We start from the raw sequence: 25828 nt of genomic DNA on the forward strand, positions 1-25828 counted from the left end.
AACAATATGACATCACTGAAACTAAGTTTGTAAGTCTAATAAAAAATAATAGTGAGCAACACATACATACAGTACATGTAGTATGTGTGTTGCTCACTATTATTTTTTATTAGACTTACAAACTTAGTTTCAGTGATGCCATATTGTTCTTTCATTTGGCCGGAATAGCAAGCTGCTTTCGATCTGTACACGTAAGCCATTTAATTTGTATATTACACAAATGTTTCCGCTAACTGACAGTTTTTAGGTTAGAAAGGTGCAAAAGTGCAGAATCACTCCAGCATCCCCTTAAGGGGATGCTGGAGTGATCTGCACTTTTGGCATCTTTTCCTCCTAGAACTGTCAATTCGTGAAAACATTTGTGTAATGTACGAAACACAGTGTTCCACTGATACGGTGGTCGAATTGGTTGAGACGCCCGCCTAGCGAGAGGAAGGTCCAGGTTCAAACCCTGGCCGAGGTGATATTTTTTCGCAATAAACTTAGAATAGAATATTTAGACACTGCCACCCTGTCACGGCTCTGAGTCCTTTAAATTCTATGAAATTTGTGTTTAACACATATGAGCCATACTAATTTATTAAAACACATTATTTGCAAAAAATATAATCCAATAGTTGGTAACAATTGACTAAACTGTGCTGATTATCGCACGGAGCGCCTCGTTTGCCCTCTACTTTCGTAAATCGACCGATGCACCAATAAATCACGGTTCTGCACATTTAATGACGCCTAAGTACGAAGGCGGGTTTACCGCAGGGACAGCGGAGGACTCGACTCGTAAAGTGTATATGGCTCTACAATAAAGAAAAAAAAGAGAGAGAGCCACCAAGTGAAATTGCATTAAACCGGATTAGCCACGGCAGGGTTGATTTAACGAAGCGGAGCGTACCGTGTTTACCATGAATATGAGAAAGGGCTCGCGCTCTCTTTGTTCATCTAAAGGCGAAACGTAAGTCCGGGTCACGTAAGCGACTCCCCGATCGATGCTCCCTATTTTCCGTATAAACGATTCCTAAAAGCAGTGGAATTCCGATATGACGCACAATGAGAGGTCTCGAATGAAAAAGTTAAAGTTCTGAAGCACGCGCGAAGCCCCTGCCGCCTCGTGCCAGGCAAAGCGTGCCCGGATTCGAGCGCTGCGCGAATCTTGGAGGCACGAGACATCACGTAGTGCAACGAGTTCTACATTTCGCAATTCATAAATCGTGAATGTGCAATGTCTCGCTTCGAGATGTATCTCTTTGATGTCGCGGACTGCCAAAGGACGCGCAATTTGAAAGAAACTTGCGACACGTTATTACTTTCTGGCAAAATGAAGTGAACATCTCATATTTTATCAAGACAAATGGCAGCTTTTTACGTAAAGCTTCGTTACAATCCAAATAATCACTAGAAACACGTAAATAATCGCCGGACATGTTTAAACATCTTAGATCTTACGTGCACGATACACGGAGCGAACCAATCTTTTTTAAAAGACTACACTTGACGAAATTGACGTCGGGATAATATCTCAAGACTCAGCTGCACGGCTCAGAAATAATTTCGTTGGACGACGTAATATCGACGTAAGTATGCAAGCTGGAGCCAACAGATTGCGGCTCAAACAGAGAGAATAAGCGTGTTTTCGACAATGATACTGGAAATTCTATTAGATGCGCTCTCGAAAGACGGGAGGTAGATACGCGGGCAAGTGGTGCACACATAAGTTACGTCCGACGCGGCGGCACAGGTCGATAATTCATTAGTTGAATCGCACTGACGTTTGTAAACTATGATACAGAGCCGCGTCGTTGCGAAACTAGTCGGCGACTACCATATTCAAGAAATATCGCTAGTTCAATAGTTCGGCCACAAATATGTGCGCGTACACTGACAGACGCTATGCATTATTCCTCTGAATATTGTATCGCAGTATGTTTAGCGCGGATACGCGGAACTGAGGCAGGTGATGTTTGTCGTATATCAAATATCACAAGAAATACAAGTGACGTCGACCAAAAGTGTAATATAACGTCCAGTGGTACGTTTCGGAAGTAATACTGCAATCGTTACAGCTAGTAAAAATATTAAAATATTACCGTTCTATTTGAGTTCATTGCGTCTTAGTTTGCCAAGGCGAAACTTAATAATTTATTCATTCGTGAATTTAAAAGATATATAATTGCTGCCCGATAGCTCGTTAGCTTTCGTAGGAACTGCAAACGGTATTTGATGTTCGCCTCTAATTTCTTCGCCGCGAGTGCAACGAACCCATAAAACAATGAAAGGAGCTTTACAATCAAAGGGGAAAAGGCGTCCTACTTATCCGCCTCTCGATTTCCATATTTATCGTCGTATGTAAATAAGCGACTAAGTAAGAGCTCTGTAGCAGGACTCTTTCAGGCTCGATTTAATATATATATATCCTTTAAGTCTTGGGTCCCCATGAACGGCGAAATAAAAATAGTACCGCGGGCTCGAAATAAATTATATCGCTATAGGCACGAATAACTTGAAAATTGTGTCAACGAGGTACAAAGAGTTTAGCAAGGGTAAAATGGGCACGCTCCCCGAAGTTAATTAGTCTCGAGTGCCAGATGGTACGGCCAGCATGGTTCCCACATGAAAACGCGATGCGCCAGGAAAAAAAGGTTTCGTTTGCGCGACTCATTGTAACAAGAGGCGATAACAAGTTTTTCGCGATACTCCACTCCATACACGGTAACATTAGCATGATGTCGCGTCGCGTGTACAACGAGCGAAAATATAAGCTTGGAATAATAATTGCCAGCTCATAATTGTTTCGCACCGAACACGGAACTTTGGCGTTTATCATATTTAAAAGAGTTTAAAGCTATAAAAGGCATGTGAGTCTTAAACAAAAAAAGACACAAAATGAGAGGCATACAAAATCCAGCGGATGTGCGAAGCAAATAACACGATCGATTATTTCTGGACATTCGCGCGCTATTTCAGAAACTATCGCAATAGGATATTACACATTTTAGCTAACTACTCGTGATGGATACGACCGATCGAATAATAAATTCCAATCAGTTATTATATGATTGAGCAAATAATCGCTATTTCCACATTGCTAGTAATTTCAGCTTATAAATTATGCTCCCGTCATTTATTGGACGTATGCATATCCAATGGTATAGCATTCGCCGTTTCCAAATACAAGGTACGTGATAGAAAAAGGATTAATTAACGGCGCATAGAAAACTTCTTTCGCGTCTAATTTCAATATTCATTATAATCTTATAATATTTATCAACATTATGTTAAATTTTCCAACACACAATAGCAAACATTGTAAATATTATATTGTCAACTATCGTTGAAAATTAATGAAGAAAGATTATTATGTTAATCGTTTGCTTTCGTTACTAGCAATGGAGTAAATTTTATTGTCAGCGATCGATCATTTCGATAATGAATCGGAGAGGAGAGATTCGCCATAATATAAGTGATTATGGTATAACGGGATGTTATTAGTAAATTTGATCTCATAACAAATTAAATAATATGCGCACTTTTGTAAAAATTGTTTTAAAATTTAATAGAGAGATTATCTCAATTGAATTTTAACGCAATTTAACGAAAAATTTGTTTAATAATAGTACACGCGAAAAGATTCTCTTAAAAATACAATATTTCTCAATTAAACGAAATACATAGATATTGCAATAAAGTACAATATGCGTCACACTAAAACGATACTAATAATTTTTCCGATAATGTATCAAAGCTCAATTTTTTCGAACGCATATGACTAAAATTAAAAACCAAATAATCAAATGAAACCAGAATTTAAGCAATAAATAGCTTGCAGTGTAAATAACAGGCAGTAATAAAAATTTACCTTCCGAATTTTGTTCACTTTAAAAATACTGATCTTTGACCAACGCGGTGTCTGCTTCTAAAATGCAAGAAACTAAAGCTTCAATGACGGATCGTTTGCTCTTAAATATTACACGCAATCGATCAAAGTCTAGCTCACCGACGGTAATCGCGCTTGTTTCTGTCAATAATTAGTGCTGTCTCGGCGAGCAAATAGAACGTAACGGGTAAGGCGACTGCAAACACGTACTGACAGAGTTGCTGTCAATAATTATGGAATAGAAGTATTACAATATAACGATCCCCACAGACGCGTGGGTCATGTTCGCGTTCACTCATAATTCAATACTAAAAGTCAATTAGTTTCAGAACAAGAAACACATAGAGATACTATATTGTGTGGTACAACGTCAGTACGAAAGCGCGGTTCATCAGTACGAAATTTCGCAAGCTATCTCTTGAAATGATTAATAATCGCGCACACGCAGCATATAATTACGCGGTCTTACTAAAACGCATTCAACGTTCATTATTACTCATTTTCTACTTGTGTATCTGATTCGATTTCTATCGCCGCACGATTTATTTATAAACAGTATTAACTCAACATTCGACTTTTTTTAAATCGTTGTTTTATCTAAAATTGTGAAATTGCGTGAAATTCTTTCCGCAATTCAATAAATATTGCACAAACTCGTGAGAAATTTGTTTTCTTTTCTCTCCACGAGAATCTCGCTGCTCTACGTTTACCGCGTGACGAACGAAGGGAATGATCGCTTGCAAATTAATGAAATGCTCAACGGCCGTGAAAAAATCGGTAACGTGCCGGCAAAAAACATCGGAGGTCGCGTGAAAAGCATCCGATTCAAATGCAAAATTACAGGGTAACTAAATCACAGCACGTGAATGCAATGGCTGCCAGTTGCGGTGAGAAATTTACCGGATGCGTCAACGCGACGAAAAACAACCGCGAGCGCACGCGTGGCGTACGAGAATTTAAATCTTCACGCTCTGGGAATCGTATATAAAGCGGAAAGCACATTTCGCGAGCGCAAAGACTGATGGTCCGTCGCCGCATTATATCGGTACTCGATATCGAGCTTCTTCTTTTTAATGGATACGTCGATACGCCGACTGCTTGACGTTTTGATACGCTTTTATAGCAATCGGTCGCAAAACCGGCTACGTATCGCAGAAAAATGCGCAACGCGAAGAGATCGAAAATCTTGACGAACGCTATTGTGCGATCCGATCGAAACGCATTGAACTCCTAATCAATCCATATTGTGATGCACGCATGATAAAAAATTTGGTCCTCTGCTTGACCCAACATGCGCCGTGATATATTTTTCCGTATAATTCGCACGGGAATGTCGCGTACGTAGCAATTTGTAATAAAATTTAAAACGTATCAAAAAAACAAATTCAACTTGCACAATAAGTAAAAATCGTAATATGCGATAATTAAAAAATAATTCAAACGTTTTGTCAAATATCCATAAAATTATATTCGTAAAATACCTGATTATCTTGCTACTAAACCGTTCTAATAAAATCTTTCCCCTTTTCTTTCCTATTAAAATGAAAATCTTGTTGATACGACATAATTCTGTCTTGTGTCAGAACAGAAAGGATTTATATTTGAAAATGTTATTTTGTTAGTTTTAATGCGATTAAAAAATTCGATACATTTACTTATTTTAACGATACCCCATGGCAGTCTTTTTTAAAGCGTGCAACGCGTGAGCGTACACGCGACTTTCTCTGTCTTTTGCAACGCTAATAAAGACGCTCAGTGTTATCATTAGTTGCGCCGATCTACTGATACATTTATGGATGAATATCTAAAATTAGACGGCCAATATTTTCCATTACATGCACGGCTACTGGCATAAATCATAAAGAAAGTAACATCTCGTATCGCGAAAGATGCTCAGCTCGAGTAATTAGAAAAAAATAAGCGATTTCTCGTGTCGCAACGATAAACGACGCAATTTGCGGCTGTGTTACATCGGATCATAACACTTACGCTACCAGGGTACCGTGTCGGAACTTGTCGCGAGATTTGCGCGAACGTGACAATCTTACCTTAAGCTGATGTTGCGGTCGTCTGAGCGCGCCCTGGTCTCGTCGTCCACCCAGTCGATCGGCTTCCGCTTCCAATCCCTCCATCGAGGACTCTGCTTCACTCAACCAGGCCAAGAACTTGTCTAGAGACCGGTCGAAGTTGTGGAGCGAGTTCATCGCGGAGTGCAGTAGTTTCCCTCGATTGATGATGCTGGAAACGGATCGGTCGATACAGCATTACATTCGTGATCTACAGTTTAATTCGAAGCAAAGTTCCTTAACTCGAGACGCTATAGACGCGACGGAAATACTAGAGTAAATGCGCCATGTTTGGTCTACAAACTACCCTAGAAGATGAACATTTTCTCGCGATTACGATTTCTTTATTGGCACACTCGGAGAATTCAATCTTCTATTAACAAAAATTTTATTATTTTACTCATTATTCGCCATTGTCACTTATACAACTTTATAACTTTCAATATATAAAATATCTCGGTAAATAAAGTACAGATTAAAAATGTATTCAAATAAAAATTGCAGCGAATTAATCAGGAAACAAGAAATTTTTTTCTACATTTTTATACATATTTCTTCAGTTAGATTCTGATAGCTGTAGTTCAGAAAACTTAATCTGCTTTAAAACATATTGTACATAAACGAATATCAAAGTTTATATTCACTAAATTCATTAGTATTTTTTAATCAATTAACAATCTAATGAATTCAGTTTATTTGATTCTACTTATCTCATGAGCTTAATATCGATAAAGGCTAAACTGTAAAAAGAATGTTTCCAAAAATTGCAAAAAATGTTGGCAAATAAAAAATCATCGTTACTTTACCTCGTATTAAGATTGTTGTATCTCTGATTGATCGTTTCCGTCATTTTCTTCACTCGTGTCGTGTCGTCCTGCTGATAAACCGCTATCAGCTTCTGAGTGAGCTGATTAAAAAGTTCAATGTGATGTTTGTACTGGTGCAGCTCGGCGTGAAACGACTGTGAAGAAAAGAAAGGGAACGAGATCGTGAAATCGAAGAAGGTGGGCCAGCGGGCGAAAAAAGGAAACTTATCTAACTCTTGCCTCGTATCGAGTTAGAAGAAGCCGTGCCTCTTTTGCACTCGAGCCTCGATAAGTCAGCGAAGTTAAACCTTCGAAGAGAGCTTCGACTAAAAGTTTTACGCCGATATACTGTACGATGCAACTTTTCTTTGGATATCCGTCGGCACTGATTGGTTCCGATCAGACTTGCAAAGTGCATTGAGATAAAACCTCTGTATAAATAATGAACTTTTTTTTAGCAGATGAAAACTGCAAGATCGCGATTGAAAGAGATGCTCGTGAAAATAAAATTATGTTATAAAAGGATATTAAAATCGAGATATTGCTCGCAAACAACAAAATAATTATGTAGGACGGTTTCATGAGCCATTCCATTCAGGAATCTCTTTAGGAGACATACATAAGGCTCGTAAGAAACACAGCAAGTGCGTTCCACTCAAAGGAAATGTGAAGGAACACTACTGCGAAAATAAATTATTCCATGAATATCTCACTCGGCTCTTTTGAATCTAAACAGAGCTTCTCGCACGTAATGTGCTTCGCCAGCTGAGATCTCGTTGATTGAGACGTTGGAAGCTCCATTCCCTCCCCGCAACCTTTTTTCTCAGACTGCGTTATACTCTCGTATGCAAAGTAGGAGAAAATTACTAGAAAGGGCTTATTACTGGGTAGATGGATTCCAAAAAGGCTCGCTCTCTTTAATTTTGCTTACGAATGAGAAAAGTTTGTGGCTTTTTAGAAAACATTTGCAAACTTCTCATGTACGTTCAGTGCTTGCGTAGGCATATTACATAATAATACGAAAGAAATTTTATAATACTCCTACGCTATTTGCGGCATAAATTTTTATAATGATAAACTTTATGATGAAACAAATTTTCTAACATTTAATGTTACGTAATCTGTGTCCGGAGAAAGTTATAATGCGCAAGCTTTTCTATTGTACAACGAAATAATATTAGTCAGCAGATATCTCGTTCAATATCACGGAAAAGGTTAAAAATGCACTGTTGAAACCTATTGAAAATGAGCTACGTTACATTAAAAAAATAGAATATCTTCGTAAGGCCAAAATTAGAAGTTTCTAAATATTACGACGAGGCGCAAGATAACACTGTTTACAATTGATACCGTTCAAAGCATGAAGATACTAGATTATAATGAATGCCTTTGTAACATTCCAACGTAACAGTATTTCAACGCAATTCCACCAAATAACCGGCGCTTTAATAAATTTTCTTCTCGTGTCAACTTACAGATTATATCAATCTTCATTAAATTTGCATCAATTACTCAACATTTTCAGTCTTACCGAATAGGCAGATGCATTGTCGCGCTCTTCCTTTTTTATTCTCACCATTCGCTAAAGACACTTCTCACGCAGAGCACTGAAAACTCATCGACTCGAAGAGCTAACGCGGTTACTTGCAGAAAGACAGAAAGGGAGTTCGATGTACCTTTTGTTCCCTGAGCTGCGCCTCGAGTACGTCGGCGGTGTGTCCCACAGCTCGCATTCTCTCGAGTCTAGTTTCCATTCGTGCTAGCCAGACCTCCACCTCGTTTCTCTTCGCCTCATATCGTTGACTGTCTCCCAGCATCATGTCCAACTGCGTCTTCCTTTGCATGACTTTCGAATTCGTCTCATCCCAGTGCTCCCTCAGCTTGGTGACTGCAACATTAAGCAGGTAAACGATGGGGGTGAGAACACGCCACTGCAGCGTGTATATAACTATCACTTCTTTTTAAGTCCCATTAAAACGAAAAACATAGCGAATATCTCTGACACTGAAATCACTGGAACAACTTTAATTCTTAGCTTGCAAACTAATCACACTGTGCTACAAAATTTTTGGATAAATCGTGTGCTGAAAATATGCGTGAAAGATTTCACAGCGTTGAATCTGATTTTTAAACAAAAACGCTTTCACGCACGCTATCAAGATCTTCTCTTTATAAAAAGGATACATAATCAATATCAGCGAAGTGAAATTAATATAATTAAGAGCACACAAAATGTTTGAGTTTCCTGACGGACAAAGTCACTTTTTACAAATTGCTTTGATTCTCAAAGATATTTTTACGCCTTAAAAGCACCGAATTAACAAAGTGCATCGAATGGCCAAGCAGTGGAAGGCATTGACATAGTGCTACAATTTGTACGTGATATTTCTTTCTTAACATGTCATATGTACGAATTAACAATAAGTCAACACCTCACTCAAACATAGTATCAAATGTTAAGTGAGAAATATCACAAGTGGTAGCACTCGGATTGCTATTTTCTTTTTCAAGTTTCTTTAAATCCTATCCCATTACACCTTTTCGTACATCCCTTGAAACAAAAAGCCTACGTCGAAATTCACGCCGTACGCGAGGCATCAGTTGGAAACAATCCAAATTGTAATGGCAAGTTAGAGAGCACAGCTGGATAAAGCAGGCGCAAAACACTGGCAACGATTCAATGTCCGCAGCAACAAAATTCGCACGCGTGAGCATGTCCGTATACCTTTAAGAATGCACCTTATATGCGCGATGTTTCGAGAGCGCATATCGCCAAACAGCACGGAAACTAAAATAACAACAATTCTGGTAGATAAATACTCCTTCATAAAGGAAACTCATAACGATTCTGTCAACGCACATTTCGAAAGCGCGCGATTAACATTATTTTAATGAAAACATATGAAGAACAAATAAACGGCTGAGATACAAAACTTTTTAATTTCGATAAAAGCATTGCATTTGCATAGTATATCTTTTCAATCAAAATATTTGTTCCAAATATTCAAAATATTAACGGTGCGCCGCAGGGTATTCGAAAGATTTTTAATAAAAGTATTTCTTTAATATAGGAAAATCATTGATGAATTTTTCACATGATAGGTGAAAAATATCATGTTATATACAAACCTTGGAAACACTACGAATTTCGAAATAAAATATATCCTTTTTTTTTACATGCTCCTGAAACCCTAGATTTTGCTATTCATCTCCGAGAAGGTTTTAATTTTGTTTTTCAAAATTCATGATAATAATTAATCCAACATAATAAAATAACAAACATTATAACTTATTTATTATATTCAAAATTTAATGCTAAATTTAACGAGCACAAAACTTATAACTGCATAATCGAACATAATTTATTTGAAACGTAAATCCCTCCCTGAAAAATCAGGAAAAAAGCGGATATAAAAATGGTTGAAAATATAAACTTATGTTTATATTTTATGAAGAATATTGTTTAGAACTATTTATATTCTTCATATTTTATACACTGTTATTTTGAGCAACGCTCAAAATAAAAAGATATATTTTTCTTGCGAGGGAATCACAAGCGATAAATTGTAACAAATTACGGTGAATTCGCTCACGGTGAAACCGTGAGGACAATTTGCATCGTAAAGGACTCACAGATCTTACATATTCATGTGTTTGCTGTATTAATAGTTTCCACTATTTTCAAAGTTCTAACTGTTCCGCTTAACACGCCGCGTTTCCTCCATTATTCAAATATATTAAACGACACGCGACACACTTATAAACCAAGCAAGACTTCAATAATCCGGTCATGAATAAGTGTCACGCGTAATTTGGAGGCGACGGATAAGGGGTTAAAAGACGGATCTCAAATGTGCACTTTTCAAAAGGCTCGGCTCTATCGCCCCGTCCGCTAAAGAACGTCGTGCGAAAGATGGGGGGGGGCGTTACTTCAATGACTTTCAACGACTTATTATGAGAGCAATTCGCCCTCATCGACCCGTATGCACTTCGACCTGCACTTCGGACCCACCCTTATTATATCCGCCAACGTATATTTTTCTGCCTGCATGCAAATTACAAGTGCCGAGATCAGTTGAGAAAGATTTAGAAGCGACGCTTGCTCCGATAATCCTGTCTAATTCCATCCTAACGACGATCCGATGAATGCGTCGACATAGTTTTAATTAGTTCTCGATCCCGATTACGTCAGATAATTACCCCTTGACAAAAAAATCAGGAGTATCAAAACTGACGGTAACAAAATATGAAAAATTGCTTTCCATAATGGTGGATAATAGTTAAGAATTATTCATTAATATTCATTTCACGTTAACGCTCTCAATTTTTTTAAAATGTGATCTTTAACAGTCTAATATTTACACATTAATTTTAGCCGATGATTTATTCCAGAAACACTTTTAATGTTATTCATCCTTAAATTCAACATCGACATTTAACAGCTGTGTAATTAAACGTTCGCGTAAATTATTTCTGTATAATCAAGAGAATTCATGCTGGTGATAAAATGTATTCAAGTAGACTTCTCATATATTATATGTATAAAAAGAGGGAAAATAAACAGGACATAACGTGCATCGTTCTTCCTTCCCGTTATATAAATCAGTCATAAGGGAGTGACCGAACACTCGTTGTCATGTCTATTAAAATCTGAAGAAGATTAATGTTCCCGGTTGGACAGACTTTCCAAACGTAAGGAAAATCACATTAAGATAAAAAGATATTTACTTGGAAGTTACATTTATTGAACGTTGTTCTCGCGAAGAAAAGCTTTCATCGAGCATTTTAATATAAGTGCGATAAATGCACACACACGCTCTTCAATTTTCTATTAACTTTGATATTTCACCTTTATTGGTTCACTAAAAAAACTTGATAAATACACCATATTATTAAATGCTTTACACGACGACTTCGATTATCGTGATAACATAATAAATACATCTCTTTTTTTTTTACCTTAATTAAAGCCCGGGATTCAATAACTGCGACTTAATTTCTTCGTAAATCGATAAATCGCTCAGAATAACCGCAATCGTGAAACGCGAACGACGACTTTCGCATACATGGAACCGTGGTAGTTATTGGAGGAAAAATATATACAGTATCTCAAGGCACTTGGAATGAGTTATCGACACACCTGAGTCTGCCAACGACCTCCGCTATAGCAAACATACACGTACATGTTGCGCGAGTTAGTATAGATTATGCAGATAGTCATATACATGCAAAACTGACGAGCGCATATTCACTGGGGAGTCGCAAAGTTGCCAAGAACGCATTGTCTACGAAACTATCGAGATTCACGGTATCAATGTAAGACTGCATCGCGAAATTCTCGCGAACTCGCAAAGTTCTTTCTTTCTCCCTTCCTCTCCTCCAATTGACTAATTAGTAAATTGTAAAGTTCCAAATTGCATTTCATTTCAAGTTCATAAATAACAAGCAGGCACTTTTTAAAGCTTAATTCTGACGTAAAAAAAAACGGGGAAAAAAATTACTCGGCTGTTATCTAATAAAATGTAATAGAAAATATATTTGAATGTCACCTATTCATTCGTTATCTCGTCCGACGAAAATATATTTCGCTTGTTTGATGCTAATTGGGAATTGGATCGATATTTGCAAAACGTTTCTCAGTAAAAGTAGTAAAAACAAAGATTAAAAAAGATGTAGATAAATTATTCTCTTTGTCTCTCATTTCCACGATATTGAACGCGTCACATTCTGACGGCTAGTTAAATCCATTCGAATTTGTATTCTGATAATACAATAAAATAACTAAAATAACTAAAGACATATATGTGAGGTAAAACAAGTTAACGTAATCCTAAGAAGACACCAATTTCTTTTGCTAAAAAACATAAGAGATTACTAACAAATTAACAAAAATAAATTCAGAAAGGCCTAACGCCATGCCGGATCTTCGTGCCTAATAAGCATCTTTTAGAAATAATCTGTAAATAATATAATATATTGCGAAAAATATTACCTCAGCCAGGATGAGAACCTGGCCTTCCCTACTATCCGGCAAGGGCGTCTTAAAAATAAAGACTGTACATTCAGTTTCTAATTTTTAACTATATATTATGCAAATTTCTAGTAAAATATCTATTGTAGTAAGCGAAAAAAAGTAAAACGTACTGTGTCGGGTGTATTTTCTTAGTATAAGCATAGATTCTATAAGTTGACTTATGCAATCATCGTTTCTCCCCATTTATCACCTCTTCGATGAAATATTAAAATATTCATAATAATCATCACGTTGTAAGCAATATAATAAGATGAAAGCTATTATGCGTCAACGTAAGATCACCATGTAATTAATTCGCGTTTGCTATGAAACGCCACATCTTGATCCACCGACGACGTCAACGCTGTCGAAGGTGCAAACATTACGGACAAATCGAAACGCGGATAACTGCGACAGAAGATGCCGTGCCGAATAACGTTCAACTTCCCGTAAACTTCGTTAACTTGACTTCTCCTAAGATTTCTACGGAGCCTCGCAAGTGGATTACGTTCGAACGCAGGCCGACAAAGTTATCTGAAAGTTACACGCTTTGTTCATTGTTGTTCCGCACGGTAGTTCGAAGCGGCGCGGTATCTCGGTCTCGAAACAAATAAAGATAGAGTTGTTCAACTGACGAAAGGTAGCGAGCTCCGTCAGCGAGTTAATTTAATCCGTATCTGAATTTAATAAGCTGGCGCGCGCAGTTCAATCCTCCTTCAGATCCCGAGAACGAAAGTCATCTGTGTAACTTGTGTCACGCGTATACAATTCCAGGGGCATCGATCTCCTGACTTTCTTTTATGTCGGCGTTAAATTTGTTAGGGCTTATTAATTATATAAAACCGATACCATGTCCAGACTTAATTACGGAATATTAAAATGCTACTCGCGGCAAAATCTTCAGCAAAACAATATCCATCAACCATGCGAAAATACTTTCCGCTTGCTCTTATGAAAGTTAAATAAAAATTATAAGCCACTGAAAGCTCCGCAATCTTATTTTTACAATGAGGGATCAAAAAAAAGTCGAAAACTTTTACCGTTAAAATTCAAACGCGCTCTGGTGAATTTTTTCGGTTTACTTCTTGCCGTGGGGAAAGTTCCGACTAAAGTTTTCAGGGAGATTTTGCGGTAATGATCGAGCAAAGGCGCATACATTATGTACTACCAAAAATATTCGACAAGTTTCTACAGAATATTGTGTTTTAATAAGAATGTATTGAAAATGTGGAAACAATTCCAACATAAAAGGGACTTTTCGTGTAATTTCGGGAAAAGTTCTATGTAAAAATTGTCAATGTAATAAACATTTGTAAAAGATATCGCGCACACAAATATGACAATTGGAACATAACTAAAACATAACAATACAACATAACCCAATACAATACACTAAATAATTCATTATTAAATTTCAATCATGGTAATATTAACCTTAATCACAAAGCATTACAAAGGGATTATAAACCGCATATAATTATCTATTGCATATACAATACTTCCAATCAATATATGTTGTTCAATACGCATTAGTAGTGATTTCGCTCCAACCCTTTCCTCGCATGCAAATTATCACAGTTCGCGCAAGTAAGAAACAAAAAACACAAGCTTCTCAGTAGCCATTTCCTAGACCTTGCCTTCTTCTCTCTGCCTTTCCATAGAACAGATTTTACGCACAGATACGTTAATCGGTCTCGCAGCGCGCAGATAGCTTTGCAAAGGAAAAAAACAATAAGACTAATGAAAGCACAAAAGGGGAGAGCGAAGAATAATACAACCGGAAAGAGCGAAGCTGGGTGGAGGAAGACAAGGAGAAGCGGGAGACCAGACGACGCATAAAACGCCGGAGGTAGGAAACTTTACACGACCGAAATGGAATTTCCGATAAACTTCAGACTCATCGGCTCCGAAGTCGTCGTCGTCGCTTTCGACCGCGTGTGAACCCCTCTTCCATTACCGGCTCTGTAGACACAGTTTCTTTCCGTCTCGCAGGCAGAGACGGAAAAAGGAAACACGGGGGGAGAAAGAGAAAGAGCCGGGAGTATGGAAGGCGCGGAAAATCGCGGCCCCGGAATGAGAAATTGCGAGACGCACGGCGCGACGACGCGGATACGTGAGACGAGTGCCAAGAGGTTGCGTTTTCGAGTTTCCCCACTGCGAGATTTCGCTCGCAGGCCACCGCTTTGTGACTCCGCGTACATTCGCCAAAACTACACGCACTTACTTTACACCCCGAGGGAACGCGGCGCGCGAGAACAATATCCTTATTGTACGCGAGGAAAATCAGCCGAGGCAGGGTATACGTTGTACACCCGGGGTCTTATCTCTTCGTAAGAAATTCGCGTCAATAAAGAGAGCTGTCTTTGCGCGGAGGAACGTCCTCGTGTGTCACGAATGACTTCAGCGACGTTCGCGAGGGGTGTATTTTAGCTCTCGTTCGTGAGAAACAAAACGGGACTGGCAGGGGAGACGTGTCACGTGTGAAGGGAACTACAAAGCGTTGCATTTCCGTAAGATTTCTCTCGTAGAAACGTTGCGGCGTCGCTCGCGAAGTGCATATTCTTATTTCTTTACGGCGCATCTCGGGAGACAGATAATAACTCCGCCGCGTAAATGGAAAATTCAGATGCGCGGCACACTACGGATATGTCCCCTTTCTCTCTCTCTCTCTCGCTCTCGCTCTCCCTCTCTCAACGGAAAGCGTGGGTAAACCGATTATGGTGCAAAGAGTTCTGTCGCACATCTCTCTTAATAATATTTCAAATATTGATCTCTTTATTCAAAGATATTACGTTCAGACTGTCTCTATGTGCGTTTATACTTCAGCGTCACTTTAAATTCCTACTTCATCTCACTTATCACGTTATTACCAGAAAGTTCACCCTACTTCTCAAACTTTTCAAGCACTATTAAAACTCTGTACTCCCAGTCCGGACCTGTATGACTTTTGTTGTTTTTTTTTCGCCTTCTCGCGCGAAACGCAATAATGGGAGCGAGCCGCGACTTTGGAGAATAAATGGCGTATAATAATGCGACATCTCGACGGAATAGAAGTTAGCCGTACGCGCGCCTAACCGTGCCGCCGTCCACGTGGCTGTCCAACCCTAGACACCCAAAACTTTTGCAATATTCCGCGCAAAATTTCATTATGTACACACACATACCGAGGCAATTCGTACGCAGCTCATTACTACTAATGTACGAGGGTGGCTGGGCGATGAGCTACGGCGGCTATTAAGTACGCAAGAAGTGGCGAACATGAAGCAGGAACAAGATTCGCCTTATCGTACACATGCAGACTATAGCGCTGGAAACTTTGGAGTGGTGGCGCAATTCTAATGCAGTTTCTTCATTTGAGAGACGAGAGCCTCCGTTGTTAATGCGGCAACAGTTTTTCTGCGATTAAATTATTTCCCCAGGTCCGGCTTTTTCATGACGGGCTGTCTTTCGCAAAAAAAAAGCTTTCTCCTTACTGCCGAGCATAACTCATTGAGTCTGCCTAAACCATTGCAGCTATATTTCAATCTTTTTACACGGCGCATTCAATTAACTCGGGCATAAATTTAAGCGCTACACGCGATATATATCCGTGCGTTACTAACCCTTTTTACTACATCTTTAATAAGATGCTCGGTTATTCTTTAATAATAGTAAATCACTCTTTTTCCACGGCTTTAAGGTGAAAATCCGCACCACGACGTGGCGCGCTTATTTTTTTCGGAGATGATTGATCGATACAGCACTGGTGCCGCGCCACGCGTCGGAATTGCCGTGTAATTCCTGCAAATTGTTTGCAAATTGTGCGCTATTACCGTCCATGAATTAGAACGGGATAACGATGGCAAGCTATAGCGCGCATTTTGCTCTTGAAAGAAGAGCGTAATTAACAGAGAGAGAGAGAAAAATTGTCTATTTTTTACTAAATTACTGTGAACTATTTTGCAGTCAAATTGACTAACCGGTTCACCAGTTTTTATATAATAAATAACATATACTACAAATAACACTATGAAATACATGTTTGAGAAACCCTTGAATGAAATTATTCATTATCCATTTATGAAGTGCTGCTCAGATGTAATTTTCCGAATCAAAAGGACATTAAAAGTCAAAGGTTAGTTTCTTCAAATTGCCAGTGTAATACTAATGTTCCAAATTTCATTCAACCACAGCCGATTGCGAAAAACATTACCTCAGCCAGGGTTTGAACCTGGACCTCCCTTACTCTCTAGGCTCACCAATTCGACCACTGAGGCATGTGGTAATATTTGTCGCAATAACAATATAAAGATGGCAACCTCGCGTCTACTTCTCGACTTAAATTTTCTGCATTAACCGGTTAATCAATGTGGCCAGCTGTGGTCGAATGAAATTTGGAATTACGTTAAAATTCAAGTTTAAATTGCATGTATATTATTTAAAAATCAATTGATTTGTGATCTTAAAGGACCGAGTTAAAAATTTAATTATTTAAAAGATTACCAAACGTTCTGCTGGAGTCAACTCAAGTAAAAAATGTAACGAAGTAATATTGCATTACTGCTACATTTCTCACAAATCCTTTTTGATACAACGTGTCGAAATGTCTCTTTACTATCTTGAAACAACCATTATATATGTCGAGATAGCGTAAGTGCATACACGCACAACATGGAAGAAAGCAAATATCACATTACTTTGCCTGTTATAACTGTAAAAGCTTTCCAATACAGCTGTGCAATTTTCATGCTCGAACCGTTCCATTACTTTATTACTTCTGTTATACCTACGGTTTTGCTCAGATCTCGTTATTTCTCTGATATTGTACAAGATGGAAATACATCATTTATATGCTACATACCGAAGTCACTAACTTCCCTCGTTACAGTCTCACAACTTAAGAATTCATTATTTTCCAAGAAGTCACGTCAGCGCTCCGAAGAATTTCCATTCAAACTTTCGTTCACACGCGAGGCGTATGGACCTGATCGACAAAGTGCCACCTGTGTATCGCACATCATGCATCATCGTACACTTAGTATCGCCGTCCGATTTTCCCCAGTACACCTAATGCCTTATGTAAAGAGTTTATAGAACGGCATAACGGTGCCGGGATGGTATTAAATCGATCTCGCTGTCGAGTTCAATTGCATCCAACGGGATACGCTGGAACAGGACGTCAACGGATTTTCGCGAAAATCAGAGGCGACCTGCACCGCTGCGCCAGTTGGTGCGTAACCCCCAGGAACTTTCAGTTGGTTTTAATGCGATTAAGCCGAGGGAAGGAGCCACCGGGAGAGGAACAAATCAACTCTCGCAGTCCTCTGTACGAATATACAGAGTCCGAAGAAGGACCGGAATATATAATTGCGACTTCGTAGAGGCCAGCGCCGTGCGCAGCCCCCGAATTGAGATCAAAGGAGACCAATGCGACTTTTTCCCATTTTTTTTTTCTACGGAAGTTTAAACGTACGAGTTGCGAGTTCCAGGACTAATAGTCAGCCATCGCTCACAACTCTCTCTCTTTTCGAAGTTATAAAAAAAAACAGACTAGCAACGACATTGTCAGAAGCAAGAGCGAACATTAACAGCGAAGGTTAATTACGTGCTTGTATAACCCCTTCCAGCCTGAACTTGCCTTTCCTCCGCTGTCCAACAGCAATGCGAGCACTGTTTCGCGACTCTGTAACTGCGAAAGTTCGAACAGTTGATGTTGCAAAGAGTTTAAAACTAATTAAAGCCGCGTCATCCGACTTTATGAAGAATCTTGTTTCGCCGCGTGACTGTGCGAAAAACTTCTTAATTTTAAGCGATATTAGCGACGTATCTACCCATATTTAATCTACGTTGAAAATGGAGGTGCATAAATTCAATTTAAGGCAGAATGGAAGTTATCGATTACATAACGGTCCGTTCAGCCATGGAGCAACCCCGCGAATCGAAAGAATTTTTAATTAAACGCTTAGACAGCTGACAAATATGATTTTTTCCCTGTCCGCATTTAGACTAGCGGAATTTTCAATTAAGGCGGAAAGTCGAATAATATTTCAAATAAAATCAAATTAGAATTCGATCGAATCTATCACTTACACACATATACATACGATGCAGTCCACAAGTAACGAGGGTGATATTTTATATAAACTGAGTAAAAAGTACTTTATGACATTTTGGAATACTTGCTTCATCAAAATGTTTGTCACTTTTATATTAAAAAAAAGACACTTGACTTGAAAAATAATAATAAATTTTCAATTTTTATATACATGTGTTAGCTTCCCTCTCGAAGAATAACGAAAAGATCGGTTTCAATTTCGGATCATCGTTGAAAAAGTCTTTTAAATATCGCAGGTATTGATCAAGTGATACTACCAAGTGCCCGCGACCAGGAAATATTCGTCTCTGGGATATTTGAACGGGCAAAGACGCAGTTCAAAGCCGGTTATTGCCGAAAAGCGGTGCTCTTTCCAGCCTCGATCCTCCGCTAAGCCCGCTCATATATCCGCCCGCGCCGCATCGATATCGACACGTAGATCCACGTGATTTTCAACCGCGAGGTAAGGCACGTTGACCGTGAACGATATTCGCCGACGGTGTCTCCTGCGTATTTCCGTAAGTTGCCCGAGCGCGGGGCGAAACAGGACGAAGCGAATGGGCGATACCGGTATCGAGCATCGGAATTGAGAATGGTTAACCGCCGGCCAAAAAGCAAGGGAAAAAGGGGAGACCGAGAGAAACGGGCGAAGGAAAGAGACGGACGAGCGAAAAAATGGCGAGTTAACGGGTAAACGAGGGAGAAAACGATGTTTCACAATCGCGTGCTCATACGCGGAGATAATTTTCGCATGTCGAGCGGCGGTTCCGCGGCTCCCGCCGCTTCGATATCTGTTGCAATGCATGCGGAGATTGCACGTTGCGCAGTTCGTCTTCTTTATTGGCCGCGACACCGATGCACGCGTCATGTCGCACGCAATTCCGAACGTCTTAAGATAGTTGGGTAAAAAAATGGTCAAGCTACAGATTACAAAGCACCCGTACTAACCGCTCCTTCGTGCAGGAGCCACCTTAATGAGACCCATCCCCTTACTCGAAACGCACAAAAATGTTGCTGGAAATCAAAGTGCACGTGTGTATCGTTCGAAAGCAATTATTTCGCCACGTGTCACTTGTCTGAAAAAATCGCCATGCAAAAGGCGAGACGTTGCATATATTTTTTTTCTCCTGCAATCGCGAAACCCTCCGTGCTTTCTATTTTTGCAGTACCAAACACACGATTGGCGTAGTACTGATACGATTTACAGAAGATTCATGATGCGATTTCTCACATGTTGCGCCAATTTCCAGGGCGTTATTTCTAAAACAGAGGGCATTTTACACGGGAAATATCGATAACCGATCTCGCTTTACACAGAGGAAAGGGAAATCGTAACTCGATCCTACAAATGTGCGTTGTACCACTATCCTAGATACAATACAAGCCGCAATATGAAGTTTCGCAAATGAAAACGTTATTCCTGGTACGTTACGTTGGCACGACGCGGTATTCTTTTCTCTCTCATTGCCTTCCCTTAACGAATGAAATATTCCCGTCCTTCATTTCCAGACTACACTTGCTCGCGTTGACGAGAAAACTAAATCAAAGGGCGTCTCGTAGTCTTCATTTCCATAATATAAAATTAATAAAGATGTCTTATAATTAAAGTTAACTCGCGTACATGTTGCGAATACAACTTGCGCATATTATTCATGTAAAGAATATTGCAAAATTAAAAAGTAGTGCAGTAGTAAAAAGGTAAATCTAATGTAAAATATATTTTTAAAAAACGACATATTTTCATGAAAAGCATCCAAAGAAATGACGCTTAGTCAGTTTAAAGAGAGAAGCTCGCGGGCTAAGGAAAGAAGCTCGAAATCTTTTTGATTTCAAATGGGTGAATACTGTATCTATATAGTATATGAAGATATATTTTAATAAAGATTATAACATAAGCATAAAAACGACAGAGTTAGCAAGTAATTCTATTGCCTGTTTAAAGCAAAAGTAATGTTTGCCATGAAAGTGGCCAGTTCTGGATAGGAAACAAGAGGCAAATGAGTGAAAAAACAAGTAAAACGGCAGATCAGATCACCATTTTAATTGACTCTCTTCACCCTGCCAACCTTATGGTTCTTCTAAAACTGCATTTCCACGGAAAGCAGATACTTTCTATGCAAATCGATGCGATGTTAAGTAGCTCCTTTGCCACTCGCTATTCCGCGCTTGTCCCCATCGTTTAAGTTAGGCGACTTAACATTGGAAACTACCAAAACGAAATCAACGTTTAATCCTGAAATTAACCGAAAAGGATACGATAATATAATTATATAAAACTATATTGAAACCAAAAGCATGGCAGATATAACAGATCACAAATTTATTGCAATTTCATTAAATTAATTCGCGGACGCTTTTTGCTTCAAAACCACGAACGTATAAATTAAATAAAACCATATTATAGAGAGGAGAAATATATGTATTTATTTCGTGTAAGCGAAATTTCAATTTCACTGTAAAGTATTACATGACACAATGTTTGGAAAAGTGATGTTACATGCATTTTTTATCCGAAAATCTCGTGGCATTAGAACAGGCAATTGAATTATTTGTCACAAGAAGAATATTTATAAAAAATATTTATAATCCCGTTATAAATTTTTCCGTTCTTCTCCCACCAATAAAATTTATATGAGTTACTGTTACGAGTTAAAAATTTCTTTAAGGTGTAATACAGTACTTGACTCTAACAAATCTTTATTGTTACGGTAATCTGCTGTTTAAACATCTTTTGCTTCATATTCGATATCACGGATGACTCGGCCGTCCGCGTCGAAGATCCCATCAGTTTTATCGTAATTTATCTGAACTTTCCACTTTCTTCCCCTTTCTTCCTCCAGACAGACGGCCTGGACGTGACAAGAAAGCAGCAAGTAGCTTACGTACAGGCGGTCACGCGTATCTGTCGAAGAGGTGACCGTTGCGACCGGTGAATAACCTTTTGTCCCTTCCAAAGAAAGTCATGCAACTTTTCTCCCCATCCGTCGCTAACGAGGTCCCAATTTCCAAAGGCGTACCAGTGGGATTACGGTTTATTCCCATGGCCGAATATCTGAATTTTCGATGAGCCGCGTTCCTTCCCAGAGATTCGTGATCACAGCGAAGTACGAGATATCAAGAATATGGGCAGAAAAATCCAAAAGAAATCCGACGAAAGAGGTCTGGCGCCGACATTTTTCGATGGATAGTAGTACGACATCTTTATTGACCTCCCGCATAGCTAGAGCGCAAGTATCACGAAACCATCGTACCCCTGACATGCTGTCTGGCGCTTTTTATTAATGGCAATACCTAGCGTCTGTACGAGACAACCATAAAAGAGAATGGACGATAATTATCTGACGACTTTCATTAATCGCACATTCCACGAGGGAGCAAGGATATAAACTGGCAACGTGTCCACTTGATATCTAGGTTACCTTGGTAATGATGAAATGACGAAACGTAATAACAATAGCGGACGCTTGAAAGCCATTAAAAAGAGCTAAGTATAACGCGGAGGCACAAATGTTTTCCGCCTTGCTGTTTGCCCTCCCGTTACTACGTCTGACAGTGATAAACTCAATCTACTGAGAAAGCAAAAGCACACGCCGGACCGGTTTTACACGCAACCGTAACTGCGAGTTATGACGTTCGCGCCCCCTCAGTGCAACGCACAGACACGCACTACCCTCCACTCTAGTGTACCTCATTCAACCCTTTGGTTACAGGTGTAAACTGTTGTAGTATATATCCCAAGAGCGAAATGGACGCATGCAAAAACGTCATTCATCCTGAAAGCCATTCTTTCAGGCTATCTGAATGCAAATATTCATCGCGTTCAACTTCACCCTAAGATCAGCAGGAAATAAGATTCGCAGAAAGCAGTAATATCGAGAATATCGAAAAGAAAGATTAATCAAGGATAAAAATCCTATTCATATCAATTGTTCATTAAAAAAATATTATCGAAATTAACTTTTTATCTTTAATTCTCTATTATACTCGTAATATTGTAAGTTCCATGTATCATAAAAATTAATTCAATTGATTAATATAGATAATTTTATTATAGTCATTGTATATGTGTGTGTGTGTATTGATTAAATATTAATTTAGTTTGAATTAATATTTTACCTAATTTTTTTTCATAAAAACAACCTTTAGTCTTTCGATAGAAAAATTATTAACAAAGCCTTTGGTTCTGACAATCAAACACGAATACTCAATATTCCTTATAAAAGAGACCGTTAAAAGCTAAAAAAAATTAATACTGATAACGTAATGACGTTAAGTCGATAATATTGCGATAGCAATTTACTTCTGAAAGCCAATTACGTGCATGTCGAATACGCCAATTAGTCAATATATTTTGTTACACAACTTTTAATTTATTGTCCGAGTTAGTTTATATTGCATGATACGAATTCCCCTTAGATAACGCGAACTTTCTCATTATAACAAGCACGGAATATTATCTCACGGTATCCTCGGTATTTCGGCAATTTCATCTTGTTGTTCGAACCGTGTAATTTCTGTAATTAATATCAAGCGCGTCGCGAAACACTATCATAACGTAAAAGGAATCTGTGGTACCTGGCCAATCTTTAAATACTATCAATATGCATGTAAAGTGATTTCGCGGCACGACATTAAAAGCACAAAGTGCGAAAAAGATAAACTATAGATACGAATACAAAGCTGCAAACTGTATTTAAAGCATGGCGCAACGTATGTGTCTACAATTTCCTTTGACGGTAACAACTCTCAGTTATATTCGAGTAATACGTAGCAGAGTTGTGTTGTAAACCACGGTCGTCGGATCAAAGGGCAGCGTAGGGTTCTACAGGGTTTTCAAGAGCCCAGGAAATTCGTAAATGAAGGTTGCCTAGTGCAGACACGCTTGCGGTAAGATCAATCGCTCGCAGTCTAATCAGAACAGAGCACATATGAGAGAACATTAATTGTCCTGCTATCGTCCGTTGCACGTATTTGCGTTATTCGAGTTTAACTGTCATGATAAATCTTGGATCGACAATTCTTATTAATTTTAACACGACAATTAATCCTCGAATACATATAATAAAAAGTATACGATTCATAATTAATATGTGCATATAATTTAAAATAATAAAACGTAATATGTATAAATTAAAAGATTCCTTATATTATTTGTAAGAATAGTATGATATTTTACTATTCCTATCAAATAAAAAATCTTGCATAGTTTTTTTCCCTAGTAGGTAGATTGCGTCTGTGATACCGAGATTAAATGTGGCTAATTGCAATGACAACGAACCTGTGTTCAAAGCGATAGTACGTTGATTATAAACATTGTATTGAGAACGCAGCAAGCTCTTGAAAATGTAAAATAATTCTTCTCGCAATTTACTTCAATTGTCCAACGTGCCACTGTCCAAACAGTACAGCTTTGTCTTCTTAATCTCACATTCTTTTGCCGTTACGTCGTGTATGGACCTACCCTGATGAGGACTGTAGTCAGAACGTCGACGGCCGCGGCCGTCTGGCGAGCCTAAAGGGTGACCTTCCGGCAGGGGAGAAACCACATCCGACGAACCACGTCTTGATATAGCGCCAGATGAATGCTCGGAGTCCCTGCGATGTCTAACCACGTGCGGCGAGTCCTGAGGGCTACCGTGACCAGAGCTCATCGGTGTCCTCAGCGGAGAACCGTGCGACGAATATGGAGAGCCAGGTGGTAGTATTTTCTCGGCGCCTTCGAGTGAATATCCGCGTAACGAATCGCACGAGATGTTCGACACGAATAACACGAAAGACCGGTGGAGGCTGCGCAAATAAGCCGTCAAAAAGCGCGGAAAGAAACGTCATTTCTTTGATTCAGCACCCCGTGCTTCGTAAAATGATCGATATATCGGAAGAGTTCTTCAGCGTCTCAAATCTATATTGATGTGGCGATAGTTTTTAACGCGTGGTAAGAGGAAAAAATACTTCACTTAACGCGCAGAAACTGTCATATTGAGATCTTTCTGACAAATTTTCTTAATGTATCTAATGATATTTTAATACACGTGAAATGTTTTATCACACGTACACAAACTCTGCTATTTTTCTAATGCGACTCGGAACAATCACTTTCGTACTTTCGTGCTTTGTACGAATATTTAAAAACTTGTATTTACGCTAAAAAGCAGTTTTTTATCACTGAAAATACTACGATTTAATACGCTCGATCATTGCGGAACAAAGTCGTTTATAACTGACGCAAATCTATGGAGAATATATTGGTAAGGCAAGTATAGACCAGTAGTTCTATTACAGACTAAATAAAATAAAGCTTGCGCAAACAAGCGCAACGTACACATCGCGTCCCTCTGCTGGGTGCACGTGACGTTTCAGGCCGAGGGTAAATCACGAGGATAAAACAAGGAAGCGGCGCGTTCAGAATAACGTTTTCCGAAACAAGTTTCCAATTTCGGTCATCCAGCGGACATCGCGCGTTCCATCTTTTAATCGCGAACACGTCGAATACATCATAGCTCATCTATCAACGCGGCCCAATTACACGCTCTACCGATCCTCGCGAGATCAATGAACGTCCAACTCCTCACTGCGCTCCTATGACGTATATAATTGATCGAACACCGTCGTTTGATAACCGTCCGGCTTCTCACGTTTTTTTTTTTGCAATTATGATGTAATATATATACATTCTTCATATGATTCTATTTCTATATACAACTTTAAAGATCTCTCTTTTAATTGCAATATGACTAATATTAATTACTTTTCAATAGTCTCACAGTGATTGTTTCGAGATCGAAATATTAATTGGTTAAGGGGATGCTGGAGTGGTTTGATTTACCGACAGAGTCGCATACAGTTTTTGGAGGTTTGGTAAATGTAAATCTTACCTCAAGGAACGTAACCTCAATGTGTCATATTATAGATACAAACCAAAATAATTATGTAGCATTTATGTACAAACTAATACCAGACCCAAGTGTAGAATGCATAGTAGAACATTTTCATATAAAAAAC

The 25828-nt window shown here is 38.8% G+C and overlaps 1 protein-coding gene across 14 annotated transcripts in view; it reads right to left on the minus strand.

The window, feature by feature from the left end:
• The window catches only part of LOC105566931 (dystrophin, isoforms A/C/F/G/H-like), a 510950-nt gene that overhangs the window by 308676 nt on the left and 176446 nt on the right, over window positions 1-25828 (minus strand). For all 14 annotated transcript variants that reach the window (XM_012021369.1, XM_012021359.1, XM_012021357.1 and 11 more), the window contains 3 exons: window positions 8420-8631; window positions 6744-6898; window positions 5920-6109 (listed from right to left, as the gene is read on the minus strand). In XM_012021369.1, coding sequence (XP_011876759.1) covers window positions 5920-6109; window positions 6744-6898; window positions 8420-8631 — 557 coding nt within the window. The remainder of the gene's footprint in view (window positions 1-5919; window positions 6110-6743; window positions 6899-8419; window positions 8632-25828) is intronic.

The sequence above is a fragment of the Vollenhovia emeryi genome, unplaced genomic scaffold (genome assembly GCF_000949405.1).
Source record: "Vollenhovia emeryi isolate VEMERY1.0 unplaced genomic scaffold, V.emery_V1.0 DF939141.1, whole genome shotgun sequence".
In the NCBI taxonomy this organism is placed as follows: domain Eukaryota; kingdom Metazoa; phylum Arthropoda; class Insecta; order Hymenoptera; family Formicidae; genus Vollenhovia; species Vollenhovia emeryi.